The sequence below is a fragment of the Lagopus muta genome, chromosome 1 (genome assembly GCF_023343835.1).
Source record: "Lagopus muta isolate bLagMut1 chromosome 1, bLagMut1 primary, whole genome shotgun sequence".
Taxonomy (NCBI): domain Eukaryota; kingdom Metazoa; phylum Chordata; class Aves; order Galliformes; family Phasianidae; genus Lagopus; species Lagopus muta.
Genome location: NC_064433.1, coordinates 10367094 through 10388302, shown reverse-complemented (window position 1 = coordinate 10388302; position 21209 = coordinate 10367094). Strand labels below are relative to the sequence as shown.

The following is a 21209-nucleotide window of genomic DNA, read 5'->3' as shown; positions in this document are numbered from 1 at the left end:
CAGGTGTTCCAGGATTGCTAATTTGTAAATGTCTTTACAGGATTAAACTACAGTCTAGAAGTATCCTTATTCCAATTAATGTTTTCTACAGTTTGAAAATCAACATCCTACTCGATGAATTGTCCTTCTTATCAAAATGATAGTTACCTGTATGTCAAACTAACCACCCATCCTTCGTTAGTTTGAGTTGGGATTCCATTTACAACTCTCAAATGTTTTGTTGAAGCACAAGGAATGACAGTATCTGAAAGCAGGTCCAGAGATCACATTTTACTAAAAACAGCGGTAGGAAACCTGTACAGTTACACATAAGGACCACAAGAAGGTCAATATTTATCAAGGATAGGATATTATTTCCTGAGCTAATGAAGTATATTTCTAAAACATCAAAACTACTTCAGTGAAGTTGGGTTCAGTCCACATAGATTCAGTCAGGAATATAAAAAAAAAAAAAAATCTTTTAAAATATTTTACAAACATTTCCATATTTACAAAGCAAATAATGAAAGTTGTTACCATATCTCACTCCTTGCAAGACAGAAACGTGAGAATAAAAAATGCAATAAAGCTGTTCTACATTTGCCTTTTGTAAAAATATTTTTTTCCTAGTACGCATATTTTATATCTTTAACTGTCCATTTTCAACCTTCCCAGTAGGAAATAAATGGCTAGTCTCGGAAGATGAAATGCATGCAATGCACAGTAAATCAGCAAACTAACTTACCATCCAAACTGGTTGTAGTAGGAGTTGTATCACCATCACCTAAACAGACAAATAAAATATCCTTAATACAAAATTAAAACGCATCTTAAACTTGAATACAGTCATAACAAACAGCAAAGGGCATACTGTTAATTTTAATATTCCATTAAGTTTAAAATGTCAGTAATTTCATTAATACTCCATAAAAGTTCAATTTTAGCAAGATGGAAGAATTTCATTCCAATAGAAAGGAGTAAGAATTCAACATTTTGCAAAGGAGTTTAAAGCATTTTGTTTCTTGGCTGAATCCTGAATACATCAGGCTATCTGTCATGTTCAGTTTCCACATTTCAGTTAAACATGACAAGGCAGAGAAAGGAAATCACGATTTTTCTCTGTTTTCTGAAACTATAGAAGTAGTACAATTTAACCCAGATCAGTTTTGAAGAAATTTTCTAACTGTCCTTTATCAGTATTTGTTCCCCAAACTCTCTTTGCTCTTTCATATAGTCCAAGTCTCAATGCAGTTACAAGATTGCTTAAATTTTATTCAGAAATTTTGATTTCAGTAAAGTCTACAATGTAGCCCAGTGGTATGAGCTAGATGTATGGGTGCAGCTGCTGAAACTTTGAATGAACAAATGTTAGACTGTCTCACCTAAGAAAAATGGAAGGAAATGCAGCAAATTGCTGCTAGGAATGGAATTAACATTATCTCCAAACTCTAGACATCACAGACATATATATTTAAAATCCTAAGTTATCCTAATTTACTACCAGGATACACAGCTAAGTAATTTAGAAATAGGAAGTAATGAAGAAAATCTTGAACCTACATGTGAATTGCACATTTTCAGGCATAAATATATTTTTTTCTACCTAGCTCCAGCTTAATACTGAATTCCCCATAATTTTTATTTCTGTTTAGGTAAACTATGTAGTTTTATAATATGCAACTTTAAGGGAGTGATCTTCCTAATTTTTGTCAAGAGTTGAATCATCCCACAAGCATCCAGAAGCACAATCTAATATATATAAGACATTTACACATCAGCATATCTATAGTGAGCTATCCTCACTCTAAACACAAATACAGAACACACAGACAGACAATGAAGCTTTGAAGCACAGAAGATAAATGCTGTCCCTGGGTTTCTTAAGGCCATAGCCAGCACTCTGACTATTAGACAATTGTCTCCATCCAGCCCTCATTCAATAGCTAGATCTGCTGGAAAATGACCATCTGTAATAGAGCTTTTATGCTCCTACTGCATAAGTAAGTCTTGAAATCTCCAAGCTGGTTAAGGAAAAGGACTTCTTGTTCATATATTTCAGAAGCAGCTTCCTCCATTCCTTCTCAATCACGCACAACTGATTCTTGATTCTGGAGTTACATTATTTCTGCTGCCACAAATGATAAGGGAAATGTATATACATATGCATGTGACATCACGTCTTCACTGAGAATACAGCTGACAGTGCCTGAGGCACAGTAAATACTCACATCGAGAAATAGGGCAGTAATCCCAGGGAATGAGAGGATCATCTGTGTAACACCAGGGACCATGAAAATCATCATCTGGATTGCGGCAATAGTTTTTCTTCAGTTTACTAACATCTGGTTCTCTGAAGATTTGTATATGCCTATAGGGAAAAAAAAATTCAAAGTGCTGAAAAACTTTATGCTATAGCTGAGATTTTCAAAGGTTAAATATTGCTTTACTCTGCACTGTAATATTAGACGATTGAGCCTGCAGGTCAGGGTTTAGAGCTGGTTAAAATCAGGGGGAAGCTGAGACAAATATTTGCTGGATCTGGGTCCAACTTTCCTCTGGTTACTATTTTAAGCACTGAGTCCAGTGGACAGCTGGGAGATTTCTAGATCTCTCACTCAAACTCAAATCCACGGATACCTTCAGGAAAAATCCTTAAACTGATTTGAAAAGTGTCTATGTTGCATTCAGCAAATCTGCCTGGGAACTTGGGTATCTTCTCCATCCTGATTAGCGGGTAGCAGAAGAGAAAACTGATTCTGCATAGTAGAAAGCTAAACTGTAGGTTGAAGGAAGCAAAAATGCAAGGAAGTTAACCAGACAAAGCAGTAGGCAAGGAGAAAAATGAATTGAACTGATCAAATTCCAGTTATAGGTGACCTAAGCAGCAGACCTACACAAAGCATTTAATAAAAGGTGAAAATCCAGAGTGACAATCTGAAGTGAAGAAAGCTGTTTATTTCTGGTCTGCCAGACAGGAACATACAGGTTACTTGTTAAAGCTGTGCTGCCCTCTGAGGTCATAACCAACCATGTGTACTGTTTCTGACATTCCCAAAACCAGAGTAATTGTTGAGGTGAGACAGGTAATTTCCCAGTCTCTCCTGGGTGGAAAATTAGCTGCAGCAAAGGAAGAAAGGCTGATCTGTATTCATGAATTCACCTGCATCAAGCATCCAGTCGGTACAAGGCTCAAGCTGTATCCTTCACAGCTAACTGAGGACTTATCTGAGCTCTCTGAAGTCCTGATCTTAAATCTCCTGCTTTAGATAGAAAGTAGGCTGGAATATATATGATATCTATCTCTGACCCTGGGTAGGGGAAATAACACATAGTCCAGCCTGTGATTACAGACAGTGTCACTGAAATCTGTTTTTTATAATGCAGCTTCTCTGAAGGTTCACTTACAGATTTACAGTGATCCTATTACTCCTGAACTTTATTAATCTACACTTCTGAACAAACAGAGAGAACACTGAGGATCCTGGAGTGACTGAGAAAATCTTTCGTAATTTCTGCTGAATCATTCTTACCTTAACAAGTAAGTTAAACAAACTTGCTGTTTCCACTGCTTGGAATTCAGAAACTAAAGCAATGATAAACAATAGAAACTGTAATTTGCTTTAATGGCATTTGATGTCAGTGTCATTAGATTTTAGACTCATGATCCACTTTCAGTTTGCAGGGGACCTCAGGAGGTATTAAGTCCAACATCCTGCTTCAAACAGGAAGAGCTAAGAGAACAGATCAAATTGCTCAGGAATTTATGGTGTTCAGAACTTTGAAAAAGGCAAATATAAATATTGAGCAAATGTAACATAACCATTTCCTGCTTTGTTCCTGCTATTCTCTCATAGAAAAAAAGCAAAACAAAACAAAACAAAAAAACAACTTTCAAGGACAAATGAGGAAAACGCGACCAGTAAACTAAACACTAAGAAACATCCCAAAGCCTGCAATTAGTGGTTAGTTTGAACAAAGACATGTTGTGTAATATATTTTAACAAGACACTACAAGACAAGACAAAAAGACACTACAAGAAAAGACAGGAATAGACAGGAAAAGAAAGACTGGAAAAGAAAGAAGAAGAGAGGAGAGGAGGGGAGGGGAGGGGAGGGGAGGGAAAGGGGAAGGGGAAGGGGAAGGGGAAGGGGAAGGAGAAGGGGAAGGGGAAGGGGAAGGGGAAGGGGAAGGGGAAGGGGAAGGGGAAGGGGAAGGGGAAGGGGACGAGTTCCAGGGTATACGGGGCTATTTTAGAATCACTACAGAAGAAATTGAGATGCCATCTGGAGGCAACAGGAGTCACTGAACTATCTCTTTTGTATTTACTCACCTACGCAAGTCTTCAATATTCTTGTCCCATGTGGAGCAAGTTAGTCCAAATCTTGTCTTGGACAGATTCCCCATGTAATTCTTTCCATTGCCACGATAACAATCTGAATATGAAATGTTGAGACAAAGAAAAGTAGAGGGCAACTGTGCAACACTGAAAAGAAAACTCTTCCTTTCCATCATTAATTTCAATAATTAAAGACAAGTTTTACATGTAGCAAACACTTTATGATATAAATCAGGCATCAGTATAAATCAAATCAGAAAGAAAAAGGGAGAAAGTTTTCAAATTTAGATACATAATCCCTTGCTTGAGGCCTTTGTTCTCAGTACAGTAGCATTTTAAATGTCATCTTGCTTAGATAAACTGGGACATTTTCTTTCATAAGTAGTTAGGTTGTGTATAATTTATAATGGTTGCACCGAATGTTCTAAAAGTTGGCAAGAACTGTTTTATACAAAACAAAGCAAACCCTATCTTTAATCCTTTCTCCTCAAAAACAGGCTTTCAGTCTGCCTATCGTCAACAACCTACCTTCATGTAAACTCTGGATACCGCACATAATTCTTGATTTAAGTTCTACTTTGGCAAAATTGAAAAATCTGCATGACTTCAGTTTTAATGTAATTCAGAATCTTGCCTGTTGCCTCCAGTAGAAGTCATGTTTAATTCATAAGCTTTAATCACAAGCTTTTTTTCTGAGACTTTTCAAGAGGATTATTTAAAATGAGCATTACTCTAAAGACTTCTGTATTAAGCATTTCATTTCATATTCATCAGTATTTTTACTTTTTGATAATTGATACTTAAAAAAAAACACCACAGAATGAAAGTCAAAGCATAATTCTTGTTCTAACTGAATTCTTGCAAGAGATAAATTCTTTATAATCTAAAGAAGATTTTAATATATGCTGAAGTAAGGTAATAAATCGCAAGTTTGAAACTCAGGTAGTGACTTGGTTGATATGAGTTCTCAGGAGGCAATAATACTCCTTAGACTAATACCAAGACATAGTGTGGACTTCATGGACAGAGAGCTTGAAGATAAAAGGTTATATAGGAAATCCCACGTGGTTTTTCAACTCAACTTCTTTTAGTCAATGGGGTTTATGGGGGAAAAAAAAAAACAAGGGTTCGTGGCCTCATGCACAAAAAAACAAAAGTAGTTAACCAAGAAATCATGAAAAATCATCTCAGCTTTGGGAAAGGCCTTCCAAATTAAGAGTGGTAATAGATTCACCTAGTCTAAAAATCAGATCCAACAGCAAATCTTTGCTGCAACTTTCCCTGCTGGAACTGAAACATGAACTGAGAAATGAATCTCATTTACACCATGATGAATCCCAAGTATGCAAATAACACTAAAGTATAACTACTCAGGTGTAATGCAGATGTACTGAGATCAGCTTTTCCAGTTTTCATGCTTGCCTATCTACCATTTGGAACAATACAGTGTTCACTTAAGGCTATGTTATCACTTTTCCCTCTGTTACCTTGTTCATTTGATACATCACACTTAGGAATCTGGGAACAATAACCAATCCGGATGTTTGGGTCAGTAGTAAAACACCAGGGTGATTCAGATCCATCTGGATTTCGACAGTAGTTCTCCCTCAAATCTCTATAAAAATAAATATGTTAGCTTGCAGCAGGGATCACCTAAAACCACTGATGCATTCTATCAGATTTTATTATGAATTAGAAATAATATAGGCTCCTAAAGGTCTGTGGAACTCGATCAGTGTCAAGTGCAGGGATTTGAGGAACAAGTAAGATTACATATACCAGAAAATGTAGTAATTGTAATGAGAAAATGATTATGAGAATTCATTTTCAGTGGACTTATGTTTTGACTAGCTATAAGATTGCATTTGAAGATTATCAATATTTTGGTATATATATTTTTCAATGTAGCTTATTTTTATTCAGGATTCTCCATCAAAATTTGCATGCAATCTGACATTGGATACACCTGCAATCCATTACAAGTGCTTTTAAACACAAACATTACCAGAGTGCTTAAAATTCCCTGTGCCTGAATGGTTCTGCTGAGCTTAGAGGAACAAAGTCCTTATGACTGTCAGTGATTCACTTAAGAAACTGAATCTTAGAAATGAAAAAAAAAAAAAAAAGTATGTTGAAATCCTATACAGCTGTTAAATTTAAAGTTGGCCGCGAGGGAACATATTTAAATGTCTCTTGCAGCTTGAATTAAATAATCAAACCTCTTAAATGTTTTATTTTTCATCTCCTGACAGTCATTGCCATGTTCTCTGTAATGCCATATTTCACTGCATTTTTCCATCTGCATCACTTACTGATAACAGACTATGGAAATAATTGATCTAATGCTGTAATTCTACCTCTGTGTTCTGAACATCCTTATAAGTGGTTCCATTGATTTAACTCAATCTATTGTCCTGAATAGCTACAATGCACTCAGACACCAGCTGAATAAAAAGTCCTAATGTTTTTATCCAGCACAGTGTTAGAGAAATTGTTAAGATGGTCCTGCAATTAACAGAGGAGGTTCAGGGTAATTTCCTATTTGCTGTCACGTTTTCAGTAGATTTGTTTCTACACACAATATTTGACCAATATGCCAAACAACAATAGTAAAGAGCTTAAGGTATTAAACCTAACTGTTCTACTCAAACAAGCTGTTGCTAGAATGAGAATCTGAAGCGAAACTGAAGTCTTTTCTTTACCTTGAAAGGTCTGCACTGTTAAATCCCAACACAAGTCCACACTGTCATTCAGCCACTGATAAATACATTTATACATATATATATTTATAAAGACTCAAAGTTACACTTTGCTAATTAGCTAAGTTTCTTCTACACTTAGTGAAAAAAAAAGGACTAAAAGATTATGATTAAGATAACTGCCAAAAACAAGTAGATTCACATGCTGTGAATGTCTCTCTCCTTTTATGTACTGTACAGGATGCTTAGATGCCCAGTGCTCCCTCAGGTAAAATCTGTTTCATTTGTGCAAATACATTTAGTAAATAAATGGAAAAATGATTAAAATTTTTGAAAATAAATATTAATTAATAATAAATGTCAAATATTGCAAATACCAAGTATTATCAATTTTTATTTATTGAAAAAAAATATCAAAAAAGTATTGCCAAAGTTTATTGAAAAACAAAAAGACTGGCATTTTTACCCAAATTCACCTAGAGCTAATGTTTTGAGATAGGAATAATTTATTTTCCCATATTCAAATATTTTCCAGCAAGCAGAGGAAATGTATCACTGTGCAGAGTGAGGGACAGGGATCCCACAGCCTACTTTGGCAGCATGAATTTAAAAAAAACAGCAGGAATTGTTCTTAGCCAAGAGCATTAACACACACTGTCTCTACTCACTTGCACTTGAAGCTCTCAGGAGTGATGTTGTGCTGATGAGGAAACTGGGAGTCCCACCGTTGGCACTGGATCCCACTCCATATGGTGTTGACTGTGCCACGGTATCCTTCGCCCTGCCCCTGGATGCATGTTGTTGTCTCAGCCACTGCCTCTGTGCTGTTCAGAATGCCAACATCTGCAAATGCAGAGAAGTGATGTCTTGTTTTCATAAAACCGAACCCGTATCAGGATGTAGGGTTTGAAATCTACACTGCAGTCCAAATTGTGGAATTGAAGTCCTTTTTCAATCTGTCTTTTAAAGAATAATGATCTTGTCTTCCCACTGACAACATCCATGAAATCAAAATGGGTCTCGGCTTTATGCTAGTTTCCCCACTTGTAGGCCAAGAATCTAAAAGCTGTGTAATACTTAGGAACTTTTGTTAGACACTTGACTCATTCTATCACACTGAAAGTCAAGAAATATTCTTAGTTATTGTTTTCAGTTCAGCAAATATTTTCTCTGTTTCTTAGCTTTACAAAACTGAGTGACCACACATGTGCACAGTGTTAAATATGTTAAAACATGTTTGAAGGACAAGAATGACCTAACTGGTTTTCTCCAAAGAATTCCCAGAATATCAAGTCACAGAAAATAAGAAAAAAAAAAAGAAAAAAGAAAAAAAAAAGATAAATCTTATTCTAAAGTAACATGCTAAATATTCCTTGAAGCTTCTCTTTGTATGCCTCATATAGTTGGAGAAAAAAATAGTCCTGCTTTTGGAAATCAAAGATCATTATTCTCTAAACAGGGACAAATGTTTTGAACACCAAGAAATTCATCAGACTCAAGATCTTTTACAGATGTTGATATACTCTGCATTCATTCTGGTGTGGGTTGTCTTGAACTAAATTCAGAAAAACAGTGGTTTCTGAAGTGACTCATACACATAACTTGAAAGTCTTTCTATTTCTTATGCAATTTCCATAATTGAAAATTAATGGCACAGATATTGCATCAGCTATATACAAAGTAGTACAAAATTAAATGCACTACAATAATGCTTCTGCAATGTCCCCAGAAACTCCCACCATAACAATTTTTTTTTTAAGTAACTGTTCATCTTTTGGTAATTGCTGTTGTTCACAAGAATAAATTTATTAATTTTCCTACAGTATTGTTGTCAGCAATAAGCATGTTAATAAACTTTTCAAATTACTTTTAAGCAAACAGTCCAGTGGTTAGAAAAATATTCCTGTGTTTTACTTATATATAGTTCATGCCTACTAACTTCAGCCAGTTCTGTGAACTTGTGGAGAATATGGTTTTTCAGGAAACCAAATGTCGTAACAGATGGGTTTGGTTGATTTGCTGTCTAATCTTCTATGTTAAAGACCACTTCCCTGTCAGAGGATAACGTCAAGTTGTGCAGTTGAATTATACATTTCTACATGATACAGAAAATTTTCCTTTTTCTCTTCATCTGCTTCATATTTTCACATCAGAGTTTCATTGTCAGATTAATTTCCTGTCCTTCCTTTCCAATTTAATTTGTTTGCAAAGGTTGTCCTGTTTCAATGGAATTGTCAATTCTAAATTCATTCCAAAATGGAAAGGGCATCGCAAGCAGACTTCTGAAGATTGATAAATGCAGTCTTTCCGGTGGGTTCATCAAATGGACTTTAATCATTTGTATTCATTTTATAAACAATTGGACAACAACAACAAGAACAAAGGACACATTTGTACATCTATTAGAAATGCATAGCTGCATATTCCAGTTTTCTACTGTCACTAATATATGAAAACAAATTGGAATTATATTCTAACAGAGTTCTGAAACTGATTAGACTGAACATCACTGTACCACATTCAAAAACCTATTTATCTTTGAAAAAAGATATTCATCTCCTTCATCAAAAATGAAAAAAAAAGCCATGATGTACAATTTGGAATAAGAAAGTCAGTCACCAAGATACATTTCAGCATACATATGGCATCCTGGCTGCATAATACTTTCAAAGTTAGTAATGTATAACTCTAGCAAAACGTCTTCCTAATAGCATAAAATTTCAATTTAATGCAAGTTTATCTTACTCCAAACAAGCTCAATACAAAGACCTTATTTATTCATATGAAGTTAATGTTTTAACTGTAATTTTCTAATTATATATAGTAGTACATCTACTACTCTGTAGTGTCATGCCATGGAAAAAAATAATTAGATTAGGTTATATATATTTTTGTCCTTTTTTTTATTATATGCCTTAATTGAAACAGCTAATGCACCAATTGATTTAAGCAATGCCACAGCACTATTTTGTAGAGTTTTTCTTCTTCTCATTCATCTAAAGATACAGAGCTAACTTTACTATAACTGTCTTGACAGTTAACTCTATCTCTAGAACAGCTTTTACATCAATTTGTGTTAAAATGTTCTCTTTAAATGAACTTCTAACCAGACAAACTTGTCTTTCCCATTATCACTTAAATACTTGCAAAGCCAAGTCATTGCTGGAACGCTTCACATTATGATGGCTAAGAGAGAAATTATTTCAGGATCCATAATGCATGATGGATTAGCTGCTAATACTACTCTGTGGCACATCTCAGTGAGAATTCTAGTAATGCAGAGGATCTTTAAAATATTTTAAATTTGAGTTAACAAATAAGTTCTATCATTCCTCTAAAAAAGGTTTACAGAACTCTCTCTAAATTCTTCTTGTTAGACCACCTCTATTTCCTAGAAACTTCTAGTTTTCAAATATGAGAAATGATACAAAAAATATTATGAAATATAATTCTGAAATTTAAATCTATAGTTCTCATGGCTTTGGTCCTCAGAAACAACTTCTCTCATTCTTTCTTTTGAATCCCAGAACAAGCTGAGAAATGATCAAAAAAGGTTTAACAAACTGAGCTGGTGATTTCCACAGACACTATGGGAACAGTGTCTCTGTTCATGGGAAAAAAGGGTAAACTGGACGCATACAGAGACATGCAACAGCATGGAGAAAAATGATTGCCTTGCTAGGCATTACAGAGGTGTTCAGCAGACCATAGTACAGTTGCCAAATTTTAAGAAATGTCCAAGTTATCTAAGACTACAGCTCAAATAGTCATCTTTGCTCATACTGGTCTTGATCTTGAGGCTAATTACTCCTGTCACACACACAGCCAAGTACAATAACTCCAAGCGTGGATACAAGGCATGCAGAGCACTGATAAATGAGTCCTGCTTCTGAGAGCACACTCACCAATTTTCTCGGGATGCAAAATGACACCAGAAATCAGTAAGACACCCCATCCGTATCCTAGAAATTCCTCTAAAGTAAGGCCCTGGAACACCGTGGGCTTTTTTCAGTCAGAAAACCATTATTTATTAAGTTGGAAGATGAATTCATGTTTGATACACAATTTCTATGCAGACAGGTACTTTGATATCACATCAGAAATACCTTTTTTTTGTTCCAGTTCAACATTCTGAACCGAGAGGAAAAGTGCTTTCAAAGGCAGATCACATACAAATCATTATCTGAAAAACTGCTATTTGTGTTTTATTGATTGTCACATTTTATTCTTGTATAAAACTACATTATGAACTGAAGAATTTATTAAATGTCAGCAGCATTTCTCCACTTTTTAACTTTGATGTAATTATTTTTAAATTCTGCAAGACCGAAATTAACCATGCAATTCAAACAGAGCTGTATTTGAACTTTGACATGTTCACACTGACATCTTCAGTGGAAATTCAGTACTCGGATGTACCCTTTTTCCATAAAACCTTCCTTATTTTGATATCTTAAACTAAATAACTGTTCATAATGAACAGCTCATATATTCATAGATGCTTGAGTAAAGAGCCGTAATGTTATCCAGAGCTTCATGTGCAAAGCCACAGTCTTCTCAGTACTGGTTCTCACAGTAATGCCAGCATGAGAGAATCAGCAGGGGCCTTGAGTCATTCTACAGCTGAAGCAACCAGCCAGATGCAAATCCTGCACAAATGTTAGGTCAATGGATAAACTCCTACTAACTTAAAAGAAGGCAGAGATTTTGCTGGACTACTACTCTTCTGTCATAGTAATGCTATCTAAGTGTTGTTGGAAAAGATCTGTTTGGAAAAGAAACGTCCCAAATGATTTTGTCAGGAAAAAAATCTACAATAGCTTACCTAGTTGCAATATTTTTCCTAGAACATAATGAAATGAAAATGTGCTCAGAGTGTAAAGATCTTAAAAGGTAGATTTCAAAAGAGTTCCTTAATCCAGAAACAATTCTGAAAACAATAATGCCCCCGTGACCAGTAAGTTCTGCATGTCAGTGTTTTTCAGGGAATAAGGTGCTCATGCTTAGTTAGGTTGCTTCCAGCCATCCCCACCTCAAGCAGTTCAAGGTATTAATGTGACAGCTCCTTTCTTTCCATTTCCTTCAGCGTAATATCTCATAGTATGCAAAACATGGGAAAACAAAGAAAGGAGCAAATGCTGTACTTGTAGCTCTGGAGAAAAAAACGTTTGTTTCATTTTGTACTGTTTCACTGAGAACATAAAGGAAAGCGAAGAAATAAATTAGATTCAAGCTCAAGAATCACAGTACTGAAGAATACATTGTTACCAAGGACCTGCACAGGTACCAGTCACACCTCGAACAGACAGAGACCTCTCTGAGTTGTTCCAACACAAACAACTAAGCTTTAAATCCATACATATACATATATATAATATACATATATTTATGTACATATATATAGTTTTTATTCATTCATAATTGTTGCCTAGATTCAGATTTTCATTGTTATATCTCAGCAGGTTCAGGAAAGCTTTTAGATCTCACTTTCAGAGCTATGTAAGAAAAGTTTAAAAGGACTTTCCCTGAGGGAAAGACTCTCTTTGGGGAAATGCACAGTAATGCAGTTGTAATGCATGCTTGAGCTCTTCTATTTACTTCTGTTTAAAGTAAAGTGGAAGTTAATGTTTTATTTATCACTAAACAACAGTCTCTTCTCACTCAGTTCGTTCCATAAACATCTTTATCTTAAATAAATATTAAGCTTAAATTACGTTTATTTGTATATACACTCTAATTCAAGAAATAACTCCTTAACCAGAATTTCACATTCAAATGGTCCATTCAAATGGTCCATTTAAATCTCTGTTTTTAAAATATGAGCAATCTGATACTGGTGATTCTGTGACTCCTCAAACCTGCAACTTTTTTTTTTCATCCAGACTTCTCACTTTGCTGTTTCATTACTTGACCCCTCCCATCAACCCCAGCATAAAATCCAGACTGCTACTGAATTGTTTTAGAACAGCCTCCAGTCACCCATGCCTATTGCTTATGAGCAGTGACAACAAAGGCTAAATCCATGCTAAAGTCAATTGAGTTGGTTGGAAATCACAGAAGCAGCAACTAAACACTTTCCTTAACATACTAATTGCATGCAGCTCTGCATCTCTCAAATGATAGACATAAGCATTTTTCGCCTTTTCTGGGCCTCAGCATCTCTCTACCCTTTAGTTCATCTGTAGAAATGTAGCTTTTTTTTTTTTTTTTTTTAAAGCAGCATTACTTTCACACTCCTATCTTTCCTGTAGCCCATATCATGATTCATGCCAAAGTAACAGCCATTTTCTTTATTTCTTATTTGCTGTCATTGCTTCCATTTCTTCATTTCATCCTACACTTCTTATTGCTGTTATGGTTGTTCTTTTATCCTCTCTTCTAACTAAAAATTGTCTCAAGCCAAAACCACAGACACATATGTGAGCAACTTCAAACCAATCCTGGGGTCCCTGAAGTCTTAATCCAGATCCAATTTTTGCAGCTTTAGCCATCTCTAATCCCTAATTGCTCCTGTCATCTCTTTCTCACAGCCTTGGCTGTAAGCCACCATGTTTTATGCTGCCTTCTGTGCTTGGAAATAAAGTTACAATGCCCTCCTGTCTCCTTAGTCTTAAAAACATATTTATTTTCTGAATGCTTCCTTCCAGTGACTTTTTTGCTTAAAATTTTGTATATGAGCTGTTGTCAGCATTTTGGCTATAGTGCATACTAACACTCATGACATGTAGCTAAAACCACAAACAGCATGCTGCCTTGTGGTCACTCCCCCGAAGAGAGGACACCTACGTTTTTGTACGGGGTCCAAGGGTTTGGATTTGCAGAGCACTTTTTCTAATTAGTATTTCTTGTAAAATATATAAACAGTCCTCATCATAAGAATTAAAAATCAGTGTGGGAATCCAAACCACAAAGCTATAAAGACATATAACACATGATGTTCTCTTTTTAGTGTACCGAAATTGTACACAGCCAGAGCTTCAGAAAACAGAGCAGCCACTGAAACCCAGAATGGTCTGGTGTTTTGGGCTCCCTGCTAGGAGGTGGGAAAACAGTTTTTCTATGTGCTTCAAGAATGACAAAGCTCAAAACAGGGCTCTGGCATTTTATATTCACATTTCAGTCATTGAGTTGATGATATAACTGTAATATCTGCAATAAATTCCCTTGAGTTTATAAAAGAAAGCAGTGAAAGCACTGCATTCTGTGTAGAGGGTAAGGCCATAAACCTGTGTATCCTTTGAAAATACCAGCTACATAATGCACTTTCAAGACCATTACTTCTGTATTCTTATTTGTATACGCTGTATGGTGTGAAAATGCAGTTTTACATGTGAAATTTCCACTCATCTTAAAATAGTTTCTATTAGCTTAAGGGACTTCTCCTATAGTTTGATCTTAATATAAAAGTTTAAAGAAAGGATTCGCATTTAGTGCTATCAGCACTGCCTTGAAAAGAGACAAAAATTTTCAACACATTAAAATCATTATATTGTTGGAATTTTTTTTTATTTAATTTTGGTGATAATGGTTTGGGGATTACTTTTTCTTTGAAACTATAGTCTAACTGTGATTGATATAAAAAAGGTAACACCACAGTAGCTTGCAGAAGATCTCCCATTCAATGAAAAGCTTAGTCCAGGCTGTAGATACTGAGAGTTACATGGACTGTAAGCTTACGTGACCAGCAAAGCCAGATGTGAATCTTCAGAACACTGACACATCGGTTCAGGAAATGCCAAAGGATAAAGGTTTATAAAAGTTGCATTTGTGAAACAGTCAGCTGTAATTTAGGAATATTTTTATTTTCATAATAAACTCACTTCTACCAGTGGAAAAGAATAGCTCTATTATGCTATGTATGACTCATGTATTATGGAATAGTAGTAATAAAACAAAGTAGGAAGCTCAGTTTAATTAAAAAATAAACAATTCCTTAATAAAAGACAATTCAGCTTCAGAGCTAAACAAGATTATGTTTATAGTAGGAAAAAGCTGAACTTAAATGTTCAAATTATCAAAAAATCTATATTAGATTACCTAATTTAGTACTGTAGTTCACAGGCAAGATCTTCAACATGAGTGTGGCTTAATGGCTTCCTAATACGAAACAAGCAGTAGTGCCTTGTGAAGTTTCTTCTGTCCCTGGAAAGCCTGGTTACAGACATTACCCAAAGTGGCAAATTATCTTCACTTTTTCATGGTGGAATAATTTTACTAATTTTAACTATCTTATACTGGATTTATAATGACTTATGATAGTTTGGAATAAATTCACTTACTCCCTGACAGGGAATAAATTCAGAGTATTCATCTCAACTGTAAGCACTCCTGATAAGAAGCAACTGACATCCCAAGACATTGCACTGGCCTAAGCCAAGAACTAGCAAGGAGAATACTCTGAACTATGAATGCTGGATGCACAAAGAAAGGTAAGATTTGGTTTGCTAAGAATTACAAAGTGAAAACAGAGAATCCCATATTTCCACTGTAAGTTTGACATTGTTCATACATAATGGTTCATGCCAGAGCTATTTCCTTCTCTCTCTCTCCCCAGAATAAGCTTATTGAAAAGGCTGTGGTATGAAACCTTTGCCAGCAATCTTTACCAGCAAGACTGACTTTCAGGAATCCTAGGTCCCAGAGGCCGGACTGAATGGATCTATCTTTGGTAGAAGAGGATTTGATCAAGGAATATTTAAGCAAACTGGAATTGCAAGTGCTAAGGGAGTTGACAAATATGATTGTGAGGACACTCTTTAAATCTTTGCTCAATTGTAACAACTGCAAGAAGAGCCTGAAGAATGGAGGAAAAGAAATGTCACTTGTATCTTCAGAAAGTGTAAGAAGGAAGACTCAAAGAACTATAGGCTAGTTAGCCACACCTCCATGGGAAGGTGATGGAATAGCTAATCCTGGAAAGTTCTTCTTGGAAAACAAAAGAGAAAGAATTCATCAAGAGTTGTCAGCATGGATTCATCAAGAAGTCATGTCTGACCAACCAGATAGTTTCTATAATGAAATCACAAGCCTGATGGATAAGAAGGGAGCAAGATACTCCTGGACTTCAGTGTCAACAAACATCTGAAGGGAGGGTGCAAAGTGGATGGAGACAGGCTCTTTTCAGTGGTGCCCTGTGCCAGAGAACAGGAAATGGGCACAAACTGGAACACAAAATGTTCCATCTACACATCAAGAATCACTTCATTACTGTTCCAGTGATGAAGCACTGGCACAGGTTGTCCAGAGAGGCTGCAGATTGTTCTCTTAAGCTGTCTTCAGAAGCCAACTGGATGTGGTGCTGGGCACTCTGCTCGGGGTGTCCCTACTTGAGCCAGGAGTTGTGCCAGATGTACACAACAGTTCCTGCCAACCTCAGTCACATCGTGATTCTGTGATATACATATATGTATCCAACATTAAGGGAGAAAAAAAAGCAGTATTAAATTATGAAAACATACTTTTTTAAGGTCCATTACTGCCTTTATTTTGTCTGGATTTGAGATATCCTAGTAGCTGTTTGTCTTGTTTTAAGAAAAAAAAATAATACAGAAAACTTTGAGAATTAAAGACAGAAAATCAATGAAAATTACTCCTTTAATGATTTTTATTTTTGTTCCGTTTTTGAATTATCGTGTAAATTCAGTTCTAGGCATAATAATTTTCTTTTTTTATAGAATCTAGTCTTCTATCCTCCACCTAGGAGATCTAAATTTATTTTACAATGATATATGTCCTCTGAAGTGACATTTAGAGCCCGATGAGCTAGATGAAAAGCAGAAAGTCTGTTCTTTAAGACTTTTTTTTTGTTTTTAACACTTAATTTTGGTCAAAATCAAGCAGAACAAGGGAATTTGTAATTTCCCAAACTTTGCGGACCTCAGAGAAACTGACTCTCTCATAAGCTAACAGGACACTGAGATTTTCACCTAGAAGCTACACCTTGAGTCTACAGAAAATCCAAAAAGACTGTTTTCCTTTCCAGCCTGTGTTCCTTGCAGCTCAGCCACAAGGCTGGGCATACGAAGTAGTAGGGATTCTGATAGTTATGTCTTGTTTTCAGACTGCCTCAACTCCCAAAATGTTTTCAACACAGTATTTTGGGTAATCAAATAAAGAAAACTGTTTCGAGTACTGTTAGATGGTCTTTAATATTATGCTTACATACTGATTACTTTGTAGGATGGTAGTTCTAGAAGAGCAAAATTTGTATCCCAGAACTGGCAATGAAAAGTATAGAAAACAAGAGAGGAGATTATCACCTGTACGTTTCATTTGTTGCACAAGTTACACTCTGCAAATGAAGTAAGGATGCAAACCTTGATTTCCTAATAAAAATTTGTCACTACAAAACATAATTTTAGCAGCTGCCTCTGCTCCAACATTCCCATAAAGCTCTAGAAAAATTACCACAATTTTAAGAGTAGTCCAATAATTTTACCTTCCTCATTGTCCCTGTATTTCTCAATTAAGACTACCTAATTATCAGTAGAATAGAGCTGGCAGAGCACAAAAATCAGCAGAATCTGGGCTCTGACCACAGCATGAACTCCACAGAGATAAAATCTTGACAAATTTTGAGCTAAAGCATCTCAGAGTAGACATCTAACTTTTACATATCTTAATATCACTTAGTATCACTTTAATCCTCTGTATGTAAAGTGAAAATAACAAAAGCAGCCATCTCACAGTTACAGTATGAAAATAAATCAATTGCCTATGGGCCACTGATATTGAAAGAATGGACATCACAGAGAAACACATGAGTAAATTAATAATTCTAACTTCAGCACAAGGTTGAACAGCATGCAGGAACCAAGATCTAGAACCACACAATATGTAAAACAAAGATACGTTGATAGAGCAGGGAAGGAGGTCTGCTCCAAAGTATTATGCATGAATCTACACCAAAATTGAAATGCAGAGACTCAACATGGCCAAACTATTATTGCTCATGACATCTTCATGCTTAAATTGCCTGATTTTATTAGTTCTTGATTTTTCTACATTTTTAAATACTTTTCTGTGTATAAGATATGCACATATACATATTCAAGTGCTAAGTATCTCACATCTCTTTTATTTCTTATCCAAAATAAATATAATGTCATTGTAGGAACTTCTCTTTGAAAACCATCACCAAAGTGCAATTAATATAGCTATGGTCCTACATTGCTTGAACGGTCTGTGTCCAAATTTTGAAAGGGAAAAGGAAGTAATAAATTCTGCTTGAACTTACCACAGGTTTTAATCGCACAGAACTCCCAGGGGGTGTTAGGGTCAAGAGTGTAGCACCATGGTCTCAGCTTGCCATCAGGATTGCGGCAGTAATTATCATCAAAGCCCTTGTCAGGATATCTGCAAACCACAACACAAAAAGTGTCAGGCAAGCCTTCCTGGCAGTAGTACACAGGTTTGTACAAGGTACATAAAGGACTGGCTTTAGCAGAGGAAAATAAGAGCCAGTTCCTATTAACCTCCGGTCTGATCCTGTGAGATGGATGCAAATAGTCTTTAACACTATTAGTAAGTTAATAACATAAAATCTCTTTCTAAGTGTGCAGCAAAATCAGGCCTCCACAGAGGGGCTTCCCTGCTGAGCTAATGCACAGGCCACCGGATGGGGTAACTCTGCTAATTGCTAAACTCTTGCTCTTTGTCTGTCAATCGATGACCAGACTCTAAAGCCACTCATTTTTTTGAAACAGCCCAATTAAGTGTGGATTATATAAACACTGCCTGGCAGACCGGACTCATTAAGAAAGCAGGTTCTTCAGTGCAACAGCCCTGGGTTCAGACTGGAATCTATTTTGAATAGCTCTGTTACTAATGATAGCTCCATTTTTGTAACAGAGCTTGTTCTAGGTCATGCCCTTATTTTGAGCATTGGGAGAAAAAAGGAGAAAAATAAGGAATTAACTTCCGTCTCAGTTTATCTCATTAAGATTTGAAACCATTCTGCCATTTAACTATTTCCATGTTCCTACTGCCATCATTGAACTGTCAGGAAGAGATTCGAGATACGGAGGTTCTTTTTGTATGCTTTGTATAAAAGTACTATACAGACATCTATAAACTTAAGGAGATTAATTCGTATTTTTTTTTCTCCCGTATATACAAATTGTCTTGGTTTTCCAGTTTTAAGGAAACATGTTTGTAAAAGAAACAAAAAGTAGATTTGCCCCTGAGGGAAACATGAAAAGATTGTAAGCGAACAAAGAACTTAACTACCTGGGAACCTGAACCCATTTACAACTGCAAGCAGATGTGTTTCACACAAGCATTGGAAGATATGATTTACAAGCATATGTTTTTGCCAAGATGTTTTTTCTATCAAACAATTATCCTAATATCAACTCATACATTTGCAACATGATCTCCCATTCTTTTGGTTAAAACAGTCTCCTTCATGTATGCAAGGGATGGGAACAGGATTCAAATAGAATAAAAAAAAAAAAGAAAAGAGAGAAACCTCACAGAAATGAAAAGTGAAGGGATTTTAGAATATGTTCATTTCAGACCTAGCAGCAGCACTTCCTTTTCTCCTAGGTAAAAGAATTTGCGAAGGAAAAGACATGCATCTAAGGATTTCAGAAGCAAAAAGTATAACTACAGCTATTGGACACCTGCTACATGCAGGGATGAATTTTCATGTTGGTATTGTATGTTCTCTGTAACGTAAACAGTCCACAGAACCAGAGTAAGTCCAGGAATGGCAAGGTCTCTGCAGTCATAGCTCCCTAAAGCCATTCAGAACAACAGGGTACATAAAGAATCTACTTTCTAGAAGACAAATATCATTCCTAGTATTGTATAGTATGTCAAAAATGTTATTTACTATTCTGAACTTAAGTATAGATGTAATAATTCTTCAAGGATAAATCTTTGACAATTTTTGTCAGACAGTGATGTCCAGATCTTTCAATCTACATGTCTATGTGTCTTATCTATGTGAACAGCAACCTTCCCAGTCTGCTTCTCCTCTCAACATTCTCAGGCCTGCCTTTGCCTAATATAAGATATAAGATAAACAATGAGGCTTCAAACTATTCCACTCAATTCCACAGTGAAGAATTCCCTGAGATCTTGTCCATTTGCTCTGCAGATTCTCCTACCCCACAGAATGCTTGGGTACAGATCTCTTACTTGGATCCAATTAAGAGTCCAAGGTTTCCAAAATCTTTCAGAACACTTGAAACATCAGTGTCTGTACTTTACTGCTCAAACTGAAATGAAGCATGAAGATACACATCTGATGTCAAAATCAAGACTTTTTCTCAGTTTCTCAGAAAAAAAAGAAAAAAAAAGGATGTTAGATGAAGATGTGCTTACTCTATATAGCAGATGCCAGTGTCTAGCTCTGCTGTTACTAAAGTAAAACTGAGTGTCTGAAACTCTTACTTTATCAACATTTCTTTTCACTTAACTCTTTGTCACCTTGTAAGACATACAGAACTAAAAAATTGATTATTTTATAATGCAAATTTTTATACCAGGGGTACAAATCAGAGTATTTTAACAAAAGAATATCTACAATTATTGAACTCCTATATTACACATAAATCCTACTTTTCTGCAATAATAGTATTTATTTCCACAACATAATTGCTTTGTAGAAGAATGAGTATAAGAAGAAATGCTGCTTCTCAATGCCCTTCAATGTCTCTCTAAGCTATTATCCTCAGTGATCTTTCTTTCATACTGAGGCATAAACCTCCCTCAGATGAGGGACCTGGAGCTACAGAAGACAATTCTGCATCCACTAAAGGTTAAAACTGGGTCATCCCTGAGTTGTTTCAGGGTATTCCTACTGCTAGCTTCAATCACTTCTAACAGATATTATCAGTTTTCTTCTGTTCTCTAAACTCTGACAGGAAAAATTCTAGAACAATTCACTTAGATGACAGAAAAGGGTGTGTATTCATTATTTTAATTAAATTAATTTAATTGAATGCCTCTCTAGAGATTGCTATATCATTTGCTCCAAACCTCCTCCCTTATTTTAAAAGCTACCATTATCCAAGTGTAATTGGCACTACCTTTAGTACCATTTCCTAAAGTTAATTAACAACAGTGTACTAGAAATGTCCTGGATGCTATTTATTACAGCTGTGAAAGCACTGATAGATGTTTCAGTTAATATGTATTGGTTTTTATTTAAAAGAATAATAATAAAACTACAGCTTGAAAATAATCA

General features: G+C 35.6%; 1 protein-coding gene across 7 annotated transcripts in view; it reads right to left on the bottom strand.

Annotated features, from left to right (window-relative positions):
- HGF (hepatocyte growth factor) overlaps nucleotides 1-21209 on the bottom strand; it is a 62143-nt gene that overhangs the window by 15407 nt on the left and 25527 nt on the right. For all 7 annotated transcript variants that reach the window (XM_048933428.1, XM_048933430.1, XM_048933431.1 and 4 more), the window contains 7 exons: nucleotides 18252-18370; nucleotides 7684-7858; nucleotides 5804-5931; nucleotides 4311-4413; nucleotides 2208-2347; nucleotides 725-763; nucleotides 148-244 (listed from right to left, as the gene is read on the bottom strand). In XM_048933428.1, the coding sequence (XP_048789385.1) occupies nucleotides 148-244; nucleotides 725-763; nucleotides 2208-2347; nucleotides 4311-4413; nucleotides 5804-5931; nucleotides 7684-7858; nucleotides 18252-18370 (801 nt within the window). The remainder of the gene's footprint in view (nucleotides 1-147; nucleotides 245-724; nucleotides 764-2207; nucleotides 2348-4310; nucleotides 4414-5803; nucleotides 5932-7683; nucleotides 7859-18251; nucleotides 18371-21209) is intronic.